This window comes from Numenius arquata, chromosome 1, assembly GCF_964106895.1.
Source record: "Numenius arquata chromosome 1, bNumArq3.hap1.1, whole genome shotgun sequence".
NCBI lineage: Eukaryota > Metazoa > Chordata > Aves > Charadriiformes > Scolopacidae > Numenius > Numenius arquata.
Window position 1 is genome coordinate 112,111,449 of NC_133576.1, and position 20,924 is coordinate 112,132,372.

Here is a 20,924-nt window from a genome sequence, read left to right on the forward strand (position 1 = left end):
GGACTGGATTCAGCATCAGAGCCGCTGACTCCTACTGCCTTGACTAAAAAGCGTTAAGGGATGAATTTGACATTCACAGTGATAAAGTTACTGCAAGCTTTGGTAAAGACATTACAGTGAAAAAAGAGTTGTTCAGCACCTTGATTTCTCATGAAACTAGAGCAAAGAGGGAGATTAAAACCAATTCAAAATATGAATATAAATTTACATTACAAATTCAAGCTTTTACAGATCTTCTTAGTTCAACTCCTTCGGTCATCAGAAAAGGTTATTTATATGATAGCAAAATGAAGCCCCGCATTTTAAGGCGGTTTTTCCACCTTTACCATATAAGCTTTTGGTTCCATTTTAAGCAACCAGCAAGCTGGGGTTAACTTATGCCATAAACTCACTCCATTCGGCCATGCTGGAGTCACACCAGTGCTAGTTCTGCTCTGTCACACCATGGTAAATACCACCTGCACTCACACTGGCATAAATTCAGAGACAGACAACTGCCCAATTGTCAGGAGCTTCACGGGGAATGATATCCACAGGAAAATGATATCCTAACTTGGACTAGGAATTGCTCTGCCTTTGTGGACTTCAATAAAAAGTTCCTGGTGACTTAAAGGAGTTTGTCCCAAACAGGAATATCTGTAAACATAATAATAACTCATCGAAACTATCTTGTGCAAAGAAATGGGGAAAAAAAAGAGTTCATATGCAGCAAAAGAGAAAATCTAGGAGAGCAGAGGGAATGACAGAAGTTGAGCAATGGAGATGTGCATCAAAAGGATGCAATACCCAAAAGCAAGTGAAAATCTTTGAAACAGACCTTTCAGAGTGTTATCAGTGAAACACTGAAGCATTTTTGGTCCAAGGAGACACACATCAATCCTAAATACAAAGTGCTCTCACAGTGATGTGACTAGTTAGGATTCTGTGTAAAAATACAACTTCCAACCACAGAGCTCCTTATGTCAAGGCTATTTTCACTTGGACACTGAAATTAATATTTGGCAGCTCTGAAAATACTTTTGCTTCATGTGCTCTTGAAAGAATTAAGTTAGAAAGAGTGAGAAGTATGAAATTTGGTGTCCAGCAAACAGTCTAGAAGAGAGAAACTCTTTTAGACTCTGAAAATTACAATTTTACATTATTTCAGTAATTGCTGTGTGCAAAGGAGCCGGTTCATTATAGAGCCACAGATTCTTTCCATGACTGGAAATAACCGGTGACCTGAAAACAATCCACACAACCCAATGTCGAGCTGAGTTGCAATTGTTTTGTGAGCTGAAGGAACGACTTCACTTACAGCCTTGAAGCTCTTGATGACATAAGTCGGTCCCTCGCGTCACTGACGAGGAGGAATGTTTCCTCCTGGACTGAGAAGACAGTGCTTCAGATGTACTGTTCTTCATCATCTTCTCCATTCATGAGCAATGACCACTTGTCCCCTTCCTCCTCAACAAAACCATTACGTCTCGGCAGCTTGTCTGAAGTCAAGGAAGAGAGAGACACTTGGCTAATCTGATCCCAAGGAGCCGGTCTGGATGAATCCCTCCTCCTATCATCCATTCCAATATGAACACTGATTTGGGAAGGAGTAAGTGGCTTCATGCGGCCTTGAGCTTGTGCTTCATAACTTTCTGTGTCTGGCTTCTTATAACTAAGAAGAGAAAGAGAAAATATGTTTAGTAACATGAGGTCAATGTATAGAAGCATCTTCAGCATTAGAACAAATCAGAAACTTCTGACAACCTAAATGTTACCCACACTTCAGACACAATGTTAATGGCTAATAGTACTGGTCACACGGCATTAAGACATTTCAATAGTAAAAGAGAGAGAATCTCAAAGTGAGATTCTTTAAGAAAAATTTTGAGTTTACTGAATTATGAAAGTGTTTGTAGTAGACAATTTCAGGGGAATGGACTTGATGACCCAAAAATCACTTTCTGATTCAATATATTCTAGGTCAAAAAAAGCACAGCAATGACAAGGTCTTCACATAAATGTATTATCATGTTCTTTGGAATCTGAAGTTCTGTTCAGCTGACATAAGGCTTCAAGAAAGATTATTGTCTCACAGAGTATACTGTAATTCAGCTTCCTGAAGTTTTCCATATTTTTGGGGGGTTCTCAGTATCTAACCGCAATAGTGTCCGATACTTAATGTAATCAGCACAAGATCAAAAGAATTAGAGAATAAAGGAATCACAATCATCCTTTGGTTAACTCCATACAGAAAGTTTTTAGGATGAAAATCCTAAAGTGGTAGAGCTGACATAAGCACATACGTAGTTTTTATTCTAGGTTGTGGTCTCATTGAGCATTTGTAGGATCAAAACCATGATGCAGCAACAGATTTCCTATATTAGTTTATACTATACTGTACTGTACTACACACTACAGAAGATCCCAGCTACAGTAGAAATATTTGAAGGCTTGGACTAATTTCAGACACCGTAAAAAGTCTTATTTTAGAAAGATGTTTGCTCACAATGATGTTAAAAACAGGTCCACTGTAACTGCACCCAAAAAACGTAGCATAAAAAAAATTAATACAATTTGAAAAATCTTGTTACAGTTCAGAAACTGGTTTGCTTCCAAAAAAACAAGCAAGATATTTTATCTCTAGCAAGGTGCAAAAGAATAAATACACCACTTCTCTGTTTCTCTCTGGCTCAATTAAATAGACAAAAATTAAAACCAGGTACAATTTTTTAAAAAAATATATATCTACTGCTAGGTTATGGAGAACCGTCTTCTGAATTATTTGTTCACTTGATAGTCACAGGAAAACCCGTTATTGAACTAGATCTCCAACACAGGTGGCATCCAGTCACACTTTTAGCTGCTAGTTAAAGAACGCTCAGGACAGTCTTAGTCCAAGTGTGCTCATAATAGTGACATCTGTCTCTTTCAGAGCCAAGGATTAGACAGAAGAACACCAAGCTAAAGGACTGTCAGGTACTTTTAGGTATACAAAGCCCAAAGTAACATCTCATTTGAGTCCCAGCAGGTTCCCCAGTTGATTGGTATAAGACAACTTGCCATTTCAGCTGCAGGGAAGACAGCACGACAGACACAGAAGAAGCTGCCATTGCAGCCGATCCCATCCAAGGCTGAAGCACGAGGCCGACAGGCATGAACACACCTAGCAAAAAAACACGTGGACATCAGCCAGAGCCCCCTGTCCCAGCACAGACATTTCCGTCCCCGCCTATCATAGAACAGATCAGCAGTTCTACAACATGACTTGCTGAGACTTCCATAAACACTACGAGAATGATATATATTAACTCATTTTTAAATATGTCCCTTCCGTTGCAATGGATGACTTTTACACCAATTCGACTACAACACTGTGGCCACACGAAAGACTATTTGTCCCTTCCAGCTATTCTGTACATGTGAAACAAAGCAAAAGCAACAGAAGGACAAGGCAATAATCCAGGCAAAGGAGGAGGAGTTACAAAGAAAAAGAGGAATGCTTGAAGTAAGTTTTAAGGAGGAATTTGGAGCATGAGAAGATACCTGACAGAAGGGGAGAGAATGCGAGTAGTAGGAGAGAAAATGTGTGATTCAGGGTGAACAGAAGAGGGAACACCCAGAAGTGGGGTGGTATCTCTAGTTAGAGCTAGGTTTGGATATACAGAAACTAATCCCCAAGTACTGCTGTGTGAAATAAGAGCATAGTTTTAATTTCAACATGTAAGAATTTATTCTTAAGTTTAAAATTTGGGAAAAGAAGATCTTTTTTTCTACAACATAAAAAAATAAAAATTCATGTATTTATTTTGTTGTTCTTCTGCCAAGTTTTAAATACTCTGGGAACCTCTCTTTGGTTCCTTGAGCAGGAAATCCTGTGAGAGGCACCACAGAGCTCAACTGTGCTGCTGTCTCCAACAAGCTGAGCTCTGACAGTCACATACCTGCTGCTATGGGTATTCCGAGCAGATTATAAATTAAGGCAAGAATCAGATTTATTCGTATTCTCCGAACTGTTCTCTTTGATAAGTGAATACTGGCAACTACATCCAGCAAGTCATTCTGCAAGACAGAAGAGCATTGAAAGTTTTCCATGTGCAGTCTTCCGAATACCAAACCAAAAAGAGGAGTGCCAGTGACAAAAGAGGACAGGTCAGAACTGTAGTGCTCACTCGGATAAGAACAACATCCGCTGCTTCAATGGCAACATCGGTGCCCGTTCCAATTGCAATTCCAACGTCGGCCCTGGCTAGCGCAGGGGAATCATTGACTCCATCACCAACCATCGCAACCTTCCTCCTTCCACTTTGGAGCTCCTGGACCTTTGCAACCTTGTGAGAAGGAAGAACCTCAGCAAAGACTTTTTTGATCCCAACCTACGTACAAGGAAAGAAACATACCCAGTTGGTGATATGCTTCATGCTAAAAGGAAGAGCCATTTGCTGTTCTGGGTGAAGGGGAAACAGAGGAAGATGAACCAAACTGATTCCAGTGAAGGCAACGCTTGAAAATTATGCAGAAAGCTGAAGAGCAACATGCCTTTGGCATAAGAAAGGGACTGATTACAGCCCCCTCCATTTTTACTGCAGAGATGCTGGCAAACTATACTCTGCCCTTAGTGTCACGCCCCACAGGACTTCTGAAGCTCTGGCAATAACAGTAGTTTGATGGTTAAACGAGCCAGTTTTCAGCTAATCATCCTGCATGATGCACCAATAAAGGTTTCAGTGAAATGCACCACAGGAACCATGCACGACCAGGCAGTTACACTAGGCGAAACACAGAAAGGCAAGTATGTGCACGTCTCAGGGAAACTATGAAAATAAAGCAGATGATTGGCTAAACGCTTGTACCCATCCACATCTCAACTAACATGGAGTTGCTACCAATGGCGCTGTGGTTGAAAAACAGGTGAGTGTACTAAAGAGGGCTGGGATAATGTCCCTGGTTTGGCTGCCTCACCAGGCACAGATCAGCTTTTCAGAACACAAGGTAGAAGCTCTCTTTTAACCTTTCAAAAAGTAACATTTTTAAAAGTTTTTAGGACTGTCTTACCATTTTTCCATTGGAAAGGAAGTTACTACCAAAAATTCAATGAAAATGCAGGTTGGCACAGACTAAGCTTGTTTGAAAACTTCACTTGAGTGCCTGGAACCATACATCGGACCTTGCTTCCGAAGGACTTCTCTTAACAGAGAAACGTGGCGTGGGAAAGTGCTTTACCACAACTGAAGACAAAAGTGAAAGTGTGAAGAAGGATTAAAGCATCACACTGAGAAACAAAACAGACCTCACAAGACAGGAGAACATGCACACCACAGCGCTGGCTGAGTTAGCTGTGCGGTGGGACACCTTAGGAAAGCGAGGTGGTACACGGTAGATTAGAAGTAGACCAATGCAAAGGGAAAGAGGGAAATGAAGATGGAGAGGGTGGAAATGCAGCGAGGTAGAGTGAGAATCTGGCTTTGTCTTTGGAGCAACATTTACAGTTTGCGATCAAGGAAATCTCATATAAACCCAACCTCTTTTAGACTGCTGTGCTTCATAAAAATAATTCTTATTGTTATTACTATATTTCCCTTAAGAATAATGACAAATCCCCGTTTCCCTTATTGGGAACAGGACTGGACCTTAAAGGAACTTTTCTTCATCACTAACCAAACACGACTGCCCTTCAGTGAAGGGAAGCAGGAGGCTTCAGTTCAGCAATGGACTAATTACTGCAAGAAACTCTGTACCTCTGGAGACTGCTCCAGACTGTACCTCCTGACTGCTCGTCTTCAGCGGGATCTTAATGCAGCCACTGGCCTTTACTATGCCATTGTACCTCACCTGATTTTCAGTTCAATTCAAGAAAAGTTAGTTTTCATTTAATGGACCCAGGGAACCTGAGTTCCTGCTCCAAATCCACTGGGCTAAGCAGAGCTGTAGAACCTCATCGTGTATTTTTTTTGAAAGGCAGTGAAGCAGATACCTGAGTAGCAATGGCTTTTGCAGTTTTTCTGTTGTCCCCCGTTATCAGCACCACATCTATTCCCATGTTTTTCAGCGTGTGCACAGCAAGGGCTGCCTCCTGCTTGACAGTGTCTGCTATTGCGATCATTCCACACAGCACACCTGCACAAAGAAACACTCTCTGTTAGAGAGAACCGTGAGAGGTAAAGTGGCAGCAAGAGAAGAAGACTTCCCCTCCGTCACACCATGGTGGCTTATGAAATAACACATTCTGGAAAATATTGACATTTATAAGCCTTAACAAGTGTCTACAATTTTCTAAGCTATGGTCTCTTTCTTACACACACACACTTTTCCCATTTATCTGTTTCAGATGGAACAACAAACACCTTTGATATTTAGAGACCAGGAGGAAGGGGAGAAGAGGAGGGTAGCTTTTAAATATGCCTGACTTCTAGCTTTTATGGTATGGACAAATACGATAGTGGGCCAGAGAAAGTTTGAGTATTTAAGCCCAAGTCAGATATTGAAGCCACTCCACCAGGAGGAAGCATGTACAGTATCTGGTTTTATGTCCCCTGATCTTTCCAGGTTGGATCTCTATTAAAATGAATTACTTTCATATAGAAGTGTTGCACCTGCCTTCCAAAACATGGACTCAAAGGTGCATCCACGTTTCCTTCATGTGACTTACAAAAATATCACATTGGTGTATCAGTGCATGTTACCTTTCAAAAGTAAGGACTTAAGTAGGTTTTGCACCCCTGTATCTGTCTTTGCTATCCCTAGCTGCGATAGGAATGCCAGCTGTCCATCACAGCCCTTGCATCCATATTAAGAGCACTTGATTTTCCTGGACTGCTGATGGAGCCCAGGCTGAAACATGCAAATGCCTCTCAAAATTGCTCTGGAGAAGCACCAGGAATATTTATTCAGTAATTGAATCAGAGGCCCCATTTCAGGATCACAGATGTAGTGGCAATCTATCACCTTTCCAGCAGCTTCTCATATTAAAGTAAGGTCTGGAATCTCTTTCCGTGTAGCACAGAACAGAACCCCTCTGGCAAAACTCATTTAGTCTGATCTATTACCCTTGAATGACCTAATGAATCATCATATGTATTCATGAAATGTTTTGAAATCAGTGATGCAATAGGTTGGCCTGTGATCCTTAAGTGATATAGTCAGGATGGGACATGGCACTGCACTGCCACTGCTGTTCTGAACAGCAGTCCCAGACAACAGGAGGTTCAGAAATTAGTACTTAAATTAAAAGCTACCCAACAAGATCTTATAAACACTGCTATGAGGTGAAAGCTTCTTTAAAGAACACCTTGATAATTCGCAGTTCTGCACTAAAAGATTAGTAGTTTCTTGACACTAAGCCACTGATCAATTGCTCCAGAGTTTGTTTTTATTCATTCCATGGCAGGATCAATAGATATGTATGAAGTCACTCCAACTGATATGTATTAAATCACTCCAAAGAACAGCAGTTACCATCTATAGCCACTAGTATGGCAGTCTGTCCTTTCATTTCATGGTCTGTCATTGCATCATTTACGTCATTTGCAATATGCAAGCCGTTGCGTCGCATCCACTCACGATTTCCAATCACCACTGAGTAGGTATGAGAAGCTGATGGACCTTTGTGCACAAACAAAAAGAAAAATGAGCAACTCAAAAATAGCGAACACAAGCCAGAGATGTTTGAGGATGACAACGTCAGGCTGTATTAGCTATAGCAAAATATTCTGAAGAGGTTTTCCTGGGGTTGGCTTTTTTTTTGGTGTGTGTTCCAGACTGGCAATGGTCACACTCAAGACACAGACAGAATTAGTTTTGTTGAAGTTCTGCTGTCATGGCCAAACACAAATGCGTGGGCACTACCTGAAGACGGCCTCATAAAACTTATCCTTCAAGACTCAGTCTGTGCCTGTGTATACACAGAACTGCGTCATGAACTTAATGGAATTATTTGCCTGTATTTGCCTTTGCCAGTTGGCATTGTTTTTCTCGATAAGTGCATTATGCACATTTCATAAATGCCATGCTGCTTTGTTCTCTCAACTAATGACTTCTTTCAAATATAAAGGCTATTTCTGGTAAGAAAAAAGTAGTTTTGTTCTAACAAACAATGAAACAGTATATAGAGCACCTCATTATGAATTCAATCCAACTGCACAAGAGCTGTATGAAACAGGTGAGAAAATACTACATTAACACCATTCATAAATGGCACAGTTCTGATGATTAAAGTTCTTATTTTATTTAATTCTTCTAATAGCTTTCTCGAAAAGGTCAGGAGAGCCACAGTTTTCTGAAGAGAACTGATGAGCTCCTTATGGAAGGCTTTAAAGACTTCTCCTTTCTCTCCTACACTACAAAAGGCAAAGTGGCTTCCACAGAGCCTGAAACAAAAACAAACGTATTGGCCTAATCAAAAACGTCAGGCACTGAAACTTGGTTTGCAGATATAACACACTTTATTGTGCATCTGCTGAATAGATTTTTTTTTTTAGAAGTAAATGCCTTGAGAGAGCTATGAACAGAAAACAAAATGTCCAAGTTAATATAAAACTAAAGGGTAGGATATAAAATGCAGCAGTAAGATAACATATGTTAAAGGTAACTGCTCCAAATGGGAAGTTAATGTTAGCTGGCAAACTTTGCTCTGTGCTGGACCATTCTTCTCTCCAAAAGGGACATTACTGGATATGCCTTATTGCTTATGTATTGTGTAGACTTTTCAAGTACCCGTCACTGTAGCATCTAATTCTTATTTAGGTTTCTGAATTGCAGAGAGATCGAAAGTAGTAGAAAGAGAGCACTTCAATTTTTGTTAAGGTGCATTTTTGTCCTTCGTGTTGTCTCCTTCTGCCATGAATCTATTTTTCCATTGTTTCTAGTCTGATGGGATTGTTTTACAGTGGTCAGCACTGTTGATTCATTAGCCCTCTCATTGCAACTGGCGGTCACTTTGGGGGCAGACATACCTTTCTGTGATTCGGGGAGTGCGATCAGCTCGTTATCTCCCAGAGAAGCATTGCTGTCCGTGCTCCTGTTGGCGTCCAGCTTATCAAGACCCTTCTCGGCCGTGGCCAGGACGGCCTCAACACCTCCGACTTTGCAGCTGATGCCACAGCCTGGGACTGCCTGGAAATCGGTGCAGAAACCCAGGCTCTGAGTGCTGAGCTCCTGTGGATGTAACCAGAATTCATCCTCAGTTTGTGCTGCCTACATGGGGTACAAATATTAGATAACTCCTGCTGAAAAGAGGTCTCATTCCTCCTCTGTGTTCAAGGCCAGGCTGGATGGGGCTTTGAGCAACCTGGTTTAGTGGGAGGTGTCCCTGCCCATGGCACAGGGGTTGGAAATTGATGATCTTTAAGGTCTCTTCCAACTCTAACTATTCTATGTGTCTACGATTCTTGACAATGACTGACTGAAAGAAAAGCAGCGTGGAGTATCAGTAGCGCAGGACTGAAAAGAAGGATGTTCTGGACATGCTGTGAGTTAGACTAGAAAGGGGCAGCCATACAGATCATATCCAGGTCTCAGCCCTGGCAGCAGCAAACCATAAAGGACAGCATTTCCTGGCAGTTCAAGGACAAAGCAGTTACACTGGTGATTCATGACTTCAGCCAAGACTAAGAACTAAAGAGAAATACGATAATAATAAGCCATACAGCTTCTGAAAAGATACAACTTCTAATTAACCTTACAGACAAGTGGCTTTGGGGATCAGGCCTTTTATATATATGTAAAAGTACAGTGGAAAACTGTATCTAATTCCTGGAGTGATCTGGCTGGATGACAAGGAAACTGGGTCTTTCTGTTGAGTTAGTGAGCACATTAAAGATGAGAAAAGGGATTACCAGAACCCTATGAGTTACAAAAAGAATGGCGAAAATATGCATTTATAAACAAGTTATTCTGGGCTGTCTCTGGAAGTTGGAATTACATCTACCTTTCAGTGACCTTCTTACAACAAAGGGATGATAAGGCAGGTGGTAAGAATATTAGCAAACAGTATAGCATTGCAATTCATATAAGTCATGACCCAGTAGTAACTGGTGTATAGGATGACTACAGAAGTGTTGGGGAACTAAGACAAATTTGAAAACAGAAAGTGTAAAATATGAGAGAGGCAACTGAATCATTACCCATACTCTCTTTTTCCTTCTAAATTTATATGTTAACTTCCAAATTTTACCACTGAAAGTTCTATCACTAATAAGTTTGACATATTCTTGCCAATGAATTTTTTCATAAGTCAATTAATGACTTGTCTTAGCAGTAAGAACTTACTTATTTAAATCAGGCTTCCTATTGTGGTTACTATTTGTGCTTTCATTCTTCCTGAAACATTTGAGAAACACATGCAATATAGAAATGACCTTTAAGGATTTGCAAAATTTGCAAAGACTTGAGTAATCTATTAATTCATTTGTGAAATTCACAAATATCACAGTTTAATATTCAGGTTTTAAAGCTTTTTGCCTAATTTATGAGCAAGTGACTAATAGACATGATCACAATCAGGTAACATATGAAATGTCACCACACACATTTGCTTCACAATGCTATTTTAAGCGTAAGTATTCCTCCTGCACATATTCCACAATCCTCATTTTCCCACTAGTTCAGGAAAAACTTTGTAAGATTTTGCTTGAGAACTCCACAGCGTTACCAGAAACGCAAAGCTTAGAGTACACCTCCTGGTATTGTCCAGACTAAGATGCACAACCATAAAATCTGCCAGCTTCCCAGCCTGTTACTTTCCAGGGAGGCCTGTCCCTCTGGGACTTGGCTCATTTTATACAACATTGCTGCATTTGCACAGATCCCTTCAGGCCTTAGATGAACCAGGAAGGCAAAGTACCTCTCTGCAATATTTAGTGACTGCCACTCCTAAGGGATGCTCGCTGCTGGCTTCTGCAGTGCCGACCACCGCCAGAACCTTCTTCAGAGAGAGCACAGCTGTCTCGCCCAGCAAAAGCACCCTCATGACTTTAGGAACGCCACAGGTGATGGTCCCAGTTTTATCAAACATCACAGTCTTGATCTGCAAGAAATAAACCAGAGTTACTGCCTAAGCCCTGCAAACATAGGGATGCTCATATGCTGTAGGCACATAAATACAGGCAGGACCTTAATAATGAGTTGATTATATCCACACCAAGACAGAAAAAATCTACAAAAGTAGAGATTCCTGTATATACCTTGAACTATCTGGACAGAAGGTCTCCCAGAGCTTTCTTATTAATTCCCCATACAGTGATTTCACTGATGCTACAACATCATCCTGTATCTGTATCAGGATCTCAGACAACTGAGTCATTGCAGGACTTGTACTGTCCTTTGTCTGTGCATGTATGTATTTGCATGCAGGATTCAGGTAATGGCTCCTTAATCACTTTTACCACAAGGTATATGATTCAAGAAGGGCTTTTACAAATCCTGTTCTAAACAATTAACAACAGCACTGAGGAAAGAGGACTCGGGAAGTTATTTGGTGATAAGAACAGCTGGGAAGAGTGCAAGAAGCTGCAACAAGTTTCAGAAACAACAACCCAACCAAATCCAACCTCATGCCATTCACCAAATTCAGCAATCACTTGTTAGCCAGCCCAATGGGTCTTGAGGAATTGGGAATGAACCAAAAAACACAGCCCCACATACACTGAAACCCAAAGCTAAAGTCAGTTCTAATACTGAAAAAGAATAGGCACAGAGAAACACACAAACAAAAAAACTCAACAAAGTAGGCCTATTTCCATTCCTAGCTATTCCAACCCACCAACCTTGCAGAATCCAATAGGACACCTAATTTTCCAAGCCCTGATCCTAGCTTCACTTCGATTCAAAAGCTAAAAAGCCTTAACACTATTTAGCAGTCATTTTGGGGTTTTTTTTTGCAGAGCCTTGGAAAAACTTCTGGTCTATGTTTTATAAGGTCCAGTAAGCACAAAAATGATCAGTCTGATTAACTTATTCCTAACCATTCTTTTCACTTAAAATGTTCCGTTATTCCTAACCGACTCTACCACAGCATGTTTTAAACTCACATTCTTTTCACTGGCTGCGGACATACCAAACCTCCTCATCCTTCAGTCTCCTCCTTCTCTTTTCATCAGTTGTCTGTCTTTGAAGGGCTTTTCCCACCTCCATCTTTTTTCTATACACTAAAAGAACTTCAAATCACTCTGTTTTTCTTTTACATCCTACATTGTAAACTACTCATCATCAACAATATCCATTTCACAACATCCCTCTGAGGAAGGAAGGAAGGAAGGAAAACACTGGATTATTGGGCTCTTTTACAGAAGAGGTAAAGAGTGCAAAAGTCAGAAACCTCTGAGGTCATGCAGATGATCAGCAGCCTCACTGGCATCAGACTGCAGGAACTGTTGGCTCTCAACACTTTGCTTTGACTACTTTGAAGAAAGAAGGTCAGATCAGTCTTCTTTACCTTAATAAGCAGCAACCAATAGAGAAAAAAACCTAAACCACCAACCAACATTCTGCAGTTTTTCTCTGGACCAGCAGGATTTCCTGAGAAATTATATTTCATGTCGCAACAGCTGGGTGAGCTACAAAAGTACGGAATGAACTATTAACCTTGTGTGCCATTTCCAGGGGTTTTCCGCCTTTGATGAGAATCCCATTCTGTGCAGCAACTCCTGTGCCCACCATCACAGCTGTGGGGGTGGCCAAGCCTAAAGAACAGGGGCATGCAATGCTCAGCACGGTGATTGAGGTTTGAAACGCAAACCTCAGTATTAGTTCAGTTTTTGAAACGTGTTTGTTCTGATTCTGCAAGAAGAAGAGAGAGGGAAAAAAAAAAAAAAAAGAAAGAAAGAGATGTATGATTGCTGAGAGAAGACAACATAGATGTACAATCAATCATTGCCACTTCAAAAAACACATTTACCTGCAACCTCCAGTACAGGAAAGCAATCTATTATTTTTACTGTTATGGCAGAGAAAGTTCAATGTTATGAATTGTTTATAGCAGTATTTTCTGGCTTTTTTTATGCTCAAGCACACATACGCTTGACTCTGCTCTCAAGCTCCCAGATGACAATATAACTGGCTGGGATTTCCTTTATAGCTTAGCAAAGGAGAACCCTATTTCCAGGTACACAGATCCCCACAGTTGCTGAGCACAGCAAATACACATCCTAAAGGTAACAGAAGACCATCTCCTTTCTAAAGCCAAACCCACAATCTGCCATCAGGAACAAGGGTGTCCAAAATAGTTACAGGCAATATAGGAATGGCTCAGCTCCTCGCAATGCAGCTCTAGATCATGTTTATCCAGAAAGACTGCTGATAATTTCAGTTTTTAGGAACCCCATGCAGAACCGAGGGGTAAATGCAAAGATATATTTATTCCTGCCTATAGATTTTAATTAGTGTAGTTGTTCTATGTAGAAAACACCACGTTGTACAAAAGTATTTGCCAGGTTGCAACATCAAACCCTACACACAGAAGGTGTGTTAATTACACTGGAAGATATCCTAATACCAAAATTCAACTCTTAATAAAATTACTTACAGGAAAATATTTTTGAATAATATCAAAATTTATAAAACCAATTGTGATCCATGCTATCAATGTCACTGTTGAAATGATGATGATAAATGGAACAAAATATCCGCTAAACTTATCTGCCAGTTGCTGGATGGGTGCCTATAAAAAAAAAGAAAAAAGTATTTGTATGTTTGTTATCAAAACCCACAAGTATGTAGAGTTCATGAAAATATCTAATATTCTTCATCTGATTCTTTTTTGAAGTCTGGAAAACACACTGTTTGTTGAACAAGCAAATATATAAAAATATAGAATCTTTTTCTTATATAATCAAAATCTGTGAATAAGTTTTTCTTATCTATTATTTTTACCTTCGACATTTGAGCTTCTTCCACCAACTTCACGATTTGTGCCAGAGTGGTATCATTACCAACATGAGTTGCAGTAACAAGAACTGAGCCATGTGCATTTATAGAACCAGCAATCACTGTGCTCCCAGGCTTTTTAGTGACTGGCATAGCTTCCCCTAGAAAGAAAATGTAAGAATAAGTGAGGCAATACCCCTAATAATGGTGAACGTAGTTCATTAGCACCCAGATCATTGTATGCTGGCAAAATCAGCATATGCTAAGCAATAATGACAAGAAATCATGTATTGTATATCTCTGTCTAGTAAAGACATGTTTAAGTGCTGTCATACTTCTATAAACCTTTTTCTAGGTTTAGTTTCACTGAATTTCACTGAATTTCACTGAATTTTTAGAGTTGGAAGGCACCATAGAGATCATCTGAAGCAGGATTGCCCAGAGCATGTCAGAGCATGTTACTCAGGACTGCATCCAGGCGGGTCTTGAAAATCTCCAAAGAAGGGGACTCCACAACCTCCCTGGGCAGCCTGTTCCAGGGCTCTGTCACCCTCACCGTGAAGAAGTTTTTTCTCATATTTGAGTGGAACCTCCTATGTTCCAGCTTGTGCCCGTTGCCCCTCGTCCTCTCACTGGCAACCACTGAAAAGAGTCTGGCTCCCTCCTCCTTCAACCCCCCCTTTAGATACTTATAAGCATTGATAAGATCTCTAGACAGATCTGGTCAAAAAAGTTTTCTCTTCTGACAGTTTCATGCTGTTCCCTTGGTCCTAACCCTCCAGGATGCCATCCTTCAAAAGGGCCAGGAGAAAAACGGATTGTAAAAGGAACTGCTAAGAATTTCTCTGATTAATAATTTTCATAGCCATGGGATTTTGAGCAATCTGTCTTTATTTTCACCACTCTCAGTTTTCAAAGACTAGAAAAGTTGTCTCTGTGGGAAAGCTCCTGTTCTCACACTGCCTCTTCAAGAATAATAGCTCTACAAAAACTTCATTTTCTCTATTTTTAGGGTTAGTAATAATGACTGGTTCTCTTAAACTAAGGGTGCTCCCAAGCAAAGTAAATATAAATAACTAAAAGAAGTAAGCCAACACCACCGTAAAGTTTTTATCCTTTATCTTATTTATAAGAATTACACAATGCAATAAATCCATATTATATTTAGAAAATGAAATGAAAATTTCAAAAGCTGTGAGAAAGCCCCATGACCTTCAATCAAATTGTGAGGCTTTCTTTCCCTCTTCTTGCTCACTGGGAGATCCCTGTCAGCAGCACCGTTCAGTGCCCACGCAGACCCACCCCAATGTCTCAGCAATATTTCCCCATCGCCCTTCAGAAGTTACTTCTGAGAAGGTACCATCGTCTCTACAAAGACGTTCAGGGGAAACGCCCACCAGATCTCTGGAATAATGACAATAGTGTTTAGACTCTACCCATCCCATCCTTTAGTAAAAGTGACCAAACCGAGCAGAAATTCTCCAGCTTTTTAGGGTGTATGCAGAAATGGGATTTGGATTCAAGCTCACAAAGGCCAAGCACAGTGTCTATTAAGGTGGCAGGTTATTCAGACAGCAGCTTTTGGGTTGACTCTGCTCTCTTTCCTTGTAAGAAAGTGTTCTAGAAGATGTAACTTCTTTGCGTAAGCGTAAGGGAAGTTACCAGTAATGAGAGACTCATCCGCCATAGAACTGCCTTCAATGACCTTTCCATCCACCGGGAACTTTCCACCAGGAACAACCTTTACAATATCACCCCTTTGAACCAGTTCAACAGCTACCTGCTCCTCCCTGCAAAAACCACAAGTAGAACAGACAGATTATTTACGCCGTCAGCTTCCAAAGAATAGTAATGCTTTCCCAGTAACGACATCAAGCCTAGTCTGTGCACCCAGGCGGGCTGAAGGGGGTTTGGTTCACAAATATATACCTGACGATAGAGTGGTCCGGTCCAAGAGTCACCACAGTGGCTTCAGTGGCTTGAAGAGATATAAGTTTAGCAAGAGCTTCTGAGGTCTTACTCTAAGGAACAGAGATAAGTGTTTAAGGTATATTGAGATATATAAATGCTGATGCCTACTTAACACAATGAACTCTGAATGACCTTGTGTAATACAGGCTACATCAGAAACATCTGACTCAAAATTCCTCTGAATAGTTTTACTCTCCTCTCGTCATGCATACACAATAATTAGTGTGAAGATGGGTTACCTTTGCTATGTGTTCCAGCCATCTCCCCAGGGCAATGAACACGAACAGCATCGGAGGAGTGTCGAAGAAAGTGACAGGGCTTTTCTCTGCCTTTTCAATTATCGCTACCATCAGGATCACACAGGAATACACGTAAGCAATCGTCGTGGCCAGTACGATGAGCACATCCATATTGGCCGTCCTGTGCTTCAGTGATTTGTAAGCTTGTACATAAAAATACCATCCACCAAGAAACTGTTGGTGTAAGCACAGACAGACTCGTATTAAGATCACAGCAGTGAAAGCAGAGAGCACATAATACCACCTGCAGCAGAATTATAAACACGCAGTAGATAAGGGAAGGCGTTGCTGTCTCATGCAAATTTTATATCGATTAAACTTCAGTGGAGTGGTCTGCTAGGAGGCTGACTCCACTGTCACCCCCTCACTTGCCCTTCCTTGTTCTCAAAACAACTCTGCCAGCTAAATATCATCCTTTTCCTCAGCAATGCGGAGTAAACAAGGCACAGAAGTTGAAGGGATTTACCTGTGGCTATCCAATTAGTTGGCACCTGATCAGGTACTTCTTCATTTTAACACTACCTTCCCCACTTGGAAAACCATCTGATGCAACTTTGGCAGGAGTAAGTGCTGCGAGCAATTATAGAATGGATAACTTGCAGAAAAGTGCCACTTCGTTGTGCATAGGTGGTACAGACAAGAGAGCAGTGCTAATCCACTAAACCTTTCCAGTTTCCTGTCTTTACCACATCAGATTGCATACATGGGAGGTGAACAGAAAGCCAACCCCAAGGAAGTACTGTGGACATACCTGAACAAAAGTGCACAGGATAAAGAAGAGTAGATTTAAAATAGATAATCCAGGGATGAGATTCTGTTCCAGCACCATAGACCCGTGGTGCTCACCGTCAGGTATTAGCATATAAATCATTAGGATTAAGACAGGGATACCAAACAGCAGGCTGCACAAGAAAGATTTCCTCCACCTGAAAAGCAGAAGCTGTAAATCCCTGGTTGTCTTACACCCCACAGTACCCAGACCAAACAGTGTGCTTGCAGCACAGAGCTTGGGGTGTTAGTACCGTGCTAACACACAGCTTCGGGATATTTGGGACAGTTTCAGTGTCTCCTACATGCTTAACTGTATAGAAATCTATAGACTTCTACCAGTTAAAACCTGAAACTAATGAAAGTAATAAAAGTACTTGAACCAAATGGTAAATCAAAAAATTAAATACACTTTACACAAGGATAAACTAAATTAACTGGGGGTGGGGAGGGGAGGTGAGTTACAAGAGATGACCTATACACATTCATTAGTGAGAGAGAAATACTTACTGCTGTATTTCCTTTTTATGATCCAGGTTATGTGTATTTGGAACTCTTCTAGCCACAGAAGCATGAAAGCCAATTTCCTTTTTATTGATAGGGGAGGAAAAATGAGTTAGTTTTGATTAAACTAACCATATTACTTATAACATATTTAAATGATACTACTTTTAGAAGAAATGTCAGAAAAGGACACTGTTCCATATTTAATAAATGCCAACTTCTTACATATTTTTAGATCCTGCCAACATGAGAGGATATTTCAGACTCAAAATGTGGACTGGAAAGGATTTCTGCTACCTACACATGGACACAGTGTAGAGATGCAGTAAGTGTCCCAGGTTTCTTAGGCCTGGGAAGCTCCCACCAACAGCTGGAGCTCTGCTTCCCTCCTCCTCAAGGGAAATTTATGCCCTTTCATCTCCACTGGAAGAAGTATGAGAGATGGGAAGTACTACAAAGGAAGGTAAAAATGTACAATTGCTGGCCTGGTCATCCTTGCAAGCATCTCCTTATCACTGCAGTTAATATACAGTAGATATATCGGAAGTAGAAAATCAAAGTGGCTAAAATCAGTTTAAACCTGTGAAACAACAAAAAGTGCAGGGCAAAGGATCCCAGAAACAAATATATGCAAAAAGCCAGTTTTGACTGATGGTTCAGTGAGTTACTGCAGTAGAACCACCTCCCCCACAAAAAACAAACAAACAAACAAAAACACATAAAAAACCCAAAGCACACTTGCAAGCACAGTACATTCAAACTTCGTATCTGCATCACAAGATGTTCCTGTGGCAAGATGTGCTTTACAGAACTACTCTGCCAGCCTGAAGAGTCTGCTGTTAACATGTTAATCGGGGCTGCCGCATCAATTCTGCGGTCTAGGAGATTTTTTTGTGAGTAAATACTCCGGAAGATGTAAGGCAAAGAATCTGTGCCGTCCTCCTGAATACTCCCTGTATGTGCTTCATACATTAAGTTCTCTTCCCTTGTGGAGGGGCAGAGAAAGGAAAATTTTTGTCCATATGATAATGGCAGATTTTATGATCTGTGTGGTTACTGGTAAACCAGGATTGTTCCTTTAGTGGCTGTATCACAAGCTCTTTCAGTTTAAAAAGTTCTTCTCTGAATTGATGTGGGAATAACTGCCAGTGTATACAGAGATATGTAATACTTGTGGCATGAGCTGTTGCAAAACTTCTTTTACAGCCTCTTTCCCTGGCAAGAGAAAGGAGTATTTTTTTCTGAAGTATCAACACTTCATTGAAATGACTGGAAATCAGAGACACATGATTCTACCCACAGATCTGCAAAGAATGAATATAACACTTTTACCAGATATAGATAAAAAACGTTTCTTTTTGTAGTTTTTTAGGGTGTGCTTTTAAAGTAACAACCTGGAAGACCATGTGCTGCCGTGGAGCACAGCAGCTTCACCACAACAGCATAAAAACATATGGCAATTACCATGTCATCTGCAAAAGTCAGTGAAACCTCTCAAATATCAGCTGCCCTATTTCCTTTTTAACTTCACCTTATAATTGCTCATACATAAAAAATTTCTAAAGCCTACCTCAATTATTTTTATAATATCTCGAGGTCCAGTAATTTCAGGATCAAACTGGATGTGAGCTTTGCAAGTAGCAAGTGCAACTGAGGCGTAGAATATGCCATTTGTTCTCATGAGCTTGGATTCAATACTGTGAACACAGGAAGCACAAGTCATCCCTGTAATCTAAAGAAAAGACAAATTTAGGTCCAGTTAGCAATCCCCCACATTCACCTAATATTTGTGGATGAATCTGAGACAAGGCCTCCCCCACGTCACAAAGGTACTAATGACTGTTCAAGCTTTGCTGGTATTGACCAGCATGAAGGCCTCAGCGTGAAGATGTTATAGAGGTGTCTTAAAGAAACAAAGCTGAGAACACAACTATCCGCTTTTATGATAAAATTCTGCAACCAGCAGCTATAGTCACAGCTATATATTTGCATAGCACCACTCGTACATTGCATTAGCTGTAATAGTATAGCTAATATAGTTCTATCAGCAGCTATAGTAACATTGCCAAAATCAAGCTCTGCATGTGTAACTTCATCTCGCCTACTTAAATTTTCCTGTGGCTTCAATAAGGCACGTTCCCACTTTCTGATCTACTAGCACAACCGCAGACTGTACATCTGTCTTGTAGTAGGTGTATGTCAGAGAATAAAAACAGACTTTTGAAGAATCTGTCCTTCAGATAAACAGTGTCCTAATTTTACCCAAACTTCTCAGACCTCTATGCTAAGCTCCAGGTGTTATCAACATGTGTTTGGCGATACCTTCTCAGTCGCTCAGTTTGTACTGCTGACAGAAGTGCCTTTACAGAAAAGTTCTGCTTCATTTCTTTTTGCTAAGAAAAGTCTATTCTGTAGATACAACTATCACTTTTTATTTCAGCACCTCTGGAGAGGTTCTTCTAAGTCAAATTGATTTTGTCTTTTCAGCAATTAAGAAAAAATAGTGTCACCAGCCAGAACTGACCTGCTGAAGCCACAACTGCTTCAACAAAAGCATTTGCAAGAAAACATTTCTTCCAGATCTGACCTTTCCAAAACCGACATATAATTTCAAATACATATGACTTACAAGAAGCTCCACGTTTCCTTCTGTTCCTGCATGATCTTCTATGACAGTAGCTTCAAAACCCAAATTCTGGATCAGCTGTGCTATTTCAAGGGGCTGTATGAATTCTGGTTTGTATTTTATCTCCGCTTTACCTGCCATCAGTGCTACCAACACTGAAATAATTCCTGCAGTGGCAACAATAAAAAACATTAGATAACGTACCTCCTTTGAGGGGAAGAAAAATAGAGTATTACAAGTGATTGTCAATGAGGGCTGTAACAACTTAGAGATCTTATAAACCTAATGATTTCTTTCTGCCTCCTTCTAGTGCTGTTCCCTAGTCACAACAGCAAAGTTTTTACTGAGATCCAGCAACACTGCAGTTCCCTTTAGCAATGAGAGTAACAGCATGAGTTACACAGAGAAGAAGGAGAGTTTTGCTATGATCTAATGAGACAAAAAGGATGGTCAGAAGCAATCTTTGCACTCATTGCTGCAAGCTCTACCCTGGAAAGCCCTACACAAACCCCACAGCACAATGCTAGGCCTTTTTCTTTCCTTGTTTTTCCCTTGTTTTTTCTTTTTTTTTTTTCTTTTTAATAAATAAACCCACAGAAATCTACATTTAGAATTGAAAAGCAAAACAAAAAAATCACAGGCAAAAATATTGTTCTGAAGTGCTAATGGTTTCTTGGATTTTTAAATCAAGGCAGTGAGACCATCACTGGGAGACCAGGGGTGCAGGAATCAGTAACACCCTCCAAAGGCATGCCTACCCAAATTAAATCAGACATTGCTGAGGCCCATATGTTCGTCTTCTGTATGGCCAGGCGAAAGGCAGCTCCAGTCTGCAGACTTCTAACCTAATAAGCTTTGCTGTGCCTAAGCTAATATAATTATCCAGGCACTAGAGCCATGCATTTGTTCGTACCTGCTTG

General features: G+C 40.5%; 1 protein-coding gene across 3 annotated transcripts in view; it reads right to left on the reverse strand.

Annotated features, from left to right (window-relative positions):
• Positions 1-1,383: 1,383 nt before the first annotated feature.
• The window catches only part of ATP7B (ATPase copper transporting beta), a 39,365-nt gene continuing 19,824 nt past the window's right edge, over positions 1,384-20,924 (reverse strand). For all 3 annotated transcript variants that reach the window (XM_074158680.1, XM_074158673.1, XM_074158664.1), the window contains exons 4-21: positions 20,008-20,171; positions 18,949-19,110; positions 17,385-17,461; positions 16,858-17,032; positions 16,047-16,280; positions 15,766-15,857; positions 15,499-15,626; positions 13,843-13,997; positions 13,496-13,630; positions 12,556-12,750; positions 10,817-10,999; positions 8,928-9,129; positions 7,432-7,578; positions 5,951-6,093; positions 4,149-4,352; positions 3,921-4,038; positions 3,040-3,142; positions 1,384-1,651 (exon numbers count right to left, since the gene is read on the reverse strand). In XM_074158680.1, coding sequence (XP_074014781.1) covers positions 1,384-1,651; positions 3,040-3,142; positions 3,921-4,038; positions 4,149-4,352; positions 5,951-6,093; positions 7,432-7,578; positions 8,928-9,129; positions 10,817-10,999; positions 12,556-12,750; positions 13,496-13,630; positions 13,843-13,997; positions 15,499-15,626; positions 15,766-15,857; positions 16,047-16,280; positions 16,858-17,032; positions 17,385-17,461; positions 18,949-19,110; positions 20,008-20,171 — 2,885 coding nt within the window. The remainder of the gene's footprint in view (positions 1,652-3,039; positions 3,143-3,920; positions 4,039-4,148; positions 4,353-5,950; positions 6,094-7,431; positions 7,579-8,927; positions 9,130-10,816; positions 11,000-12,555; positions 12,751-13,495; positions 13,631-13,842; positions 13,998-15,498; positions 15,627-15,765; positions 15,858-16,046; positions 16,281-16,857; positions 17,033-17,384; positions 17,462-18,948; positions 19,111-20,007; positions 20,172-20,924) is intronic.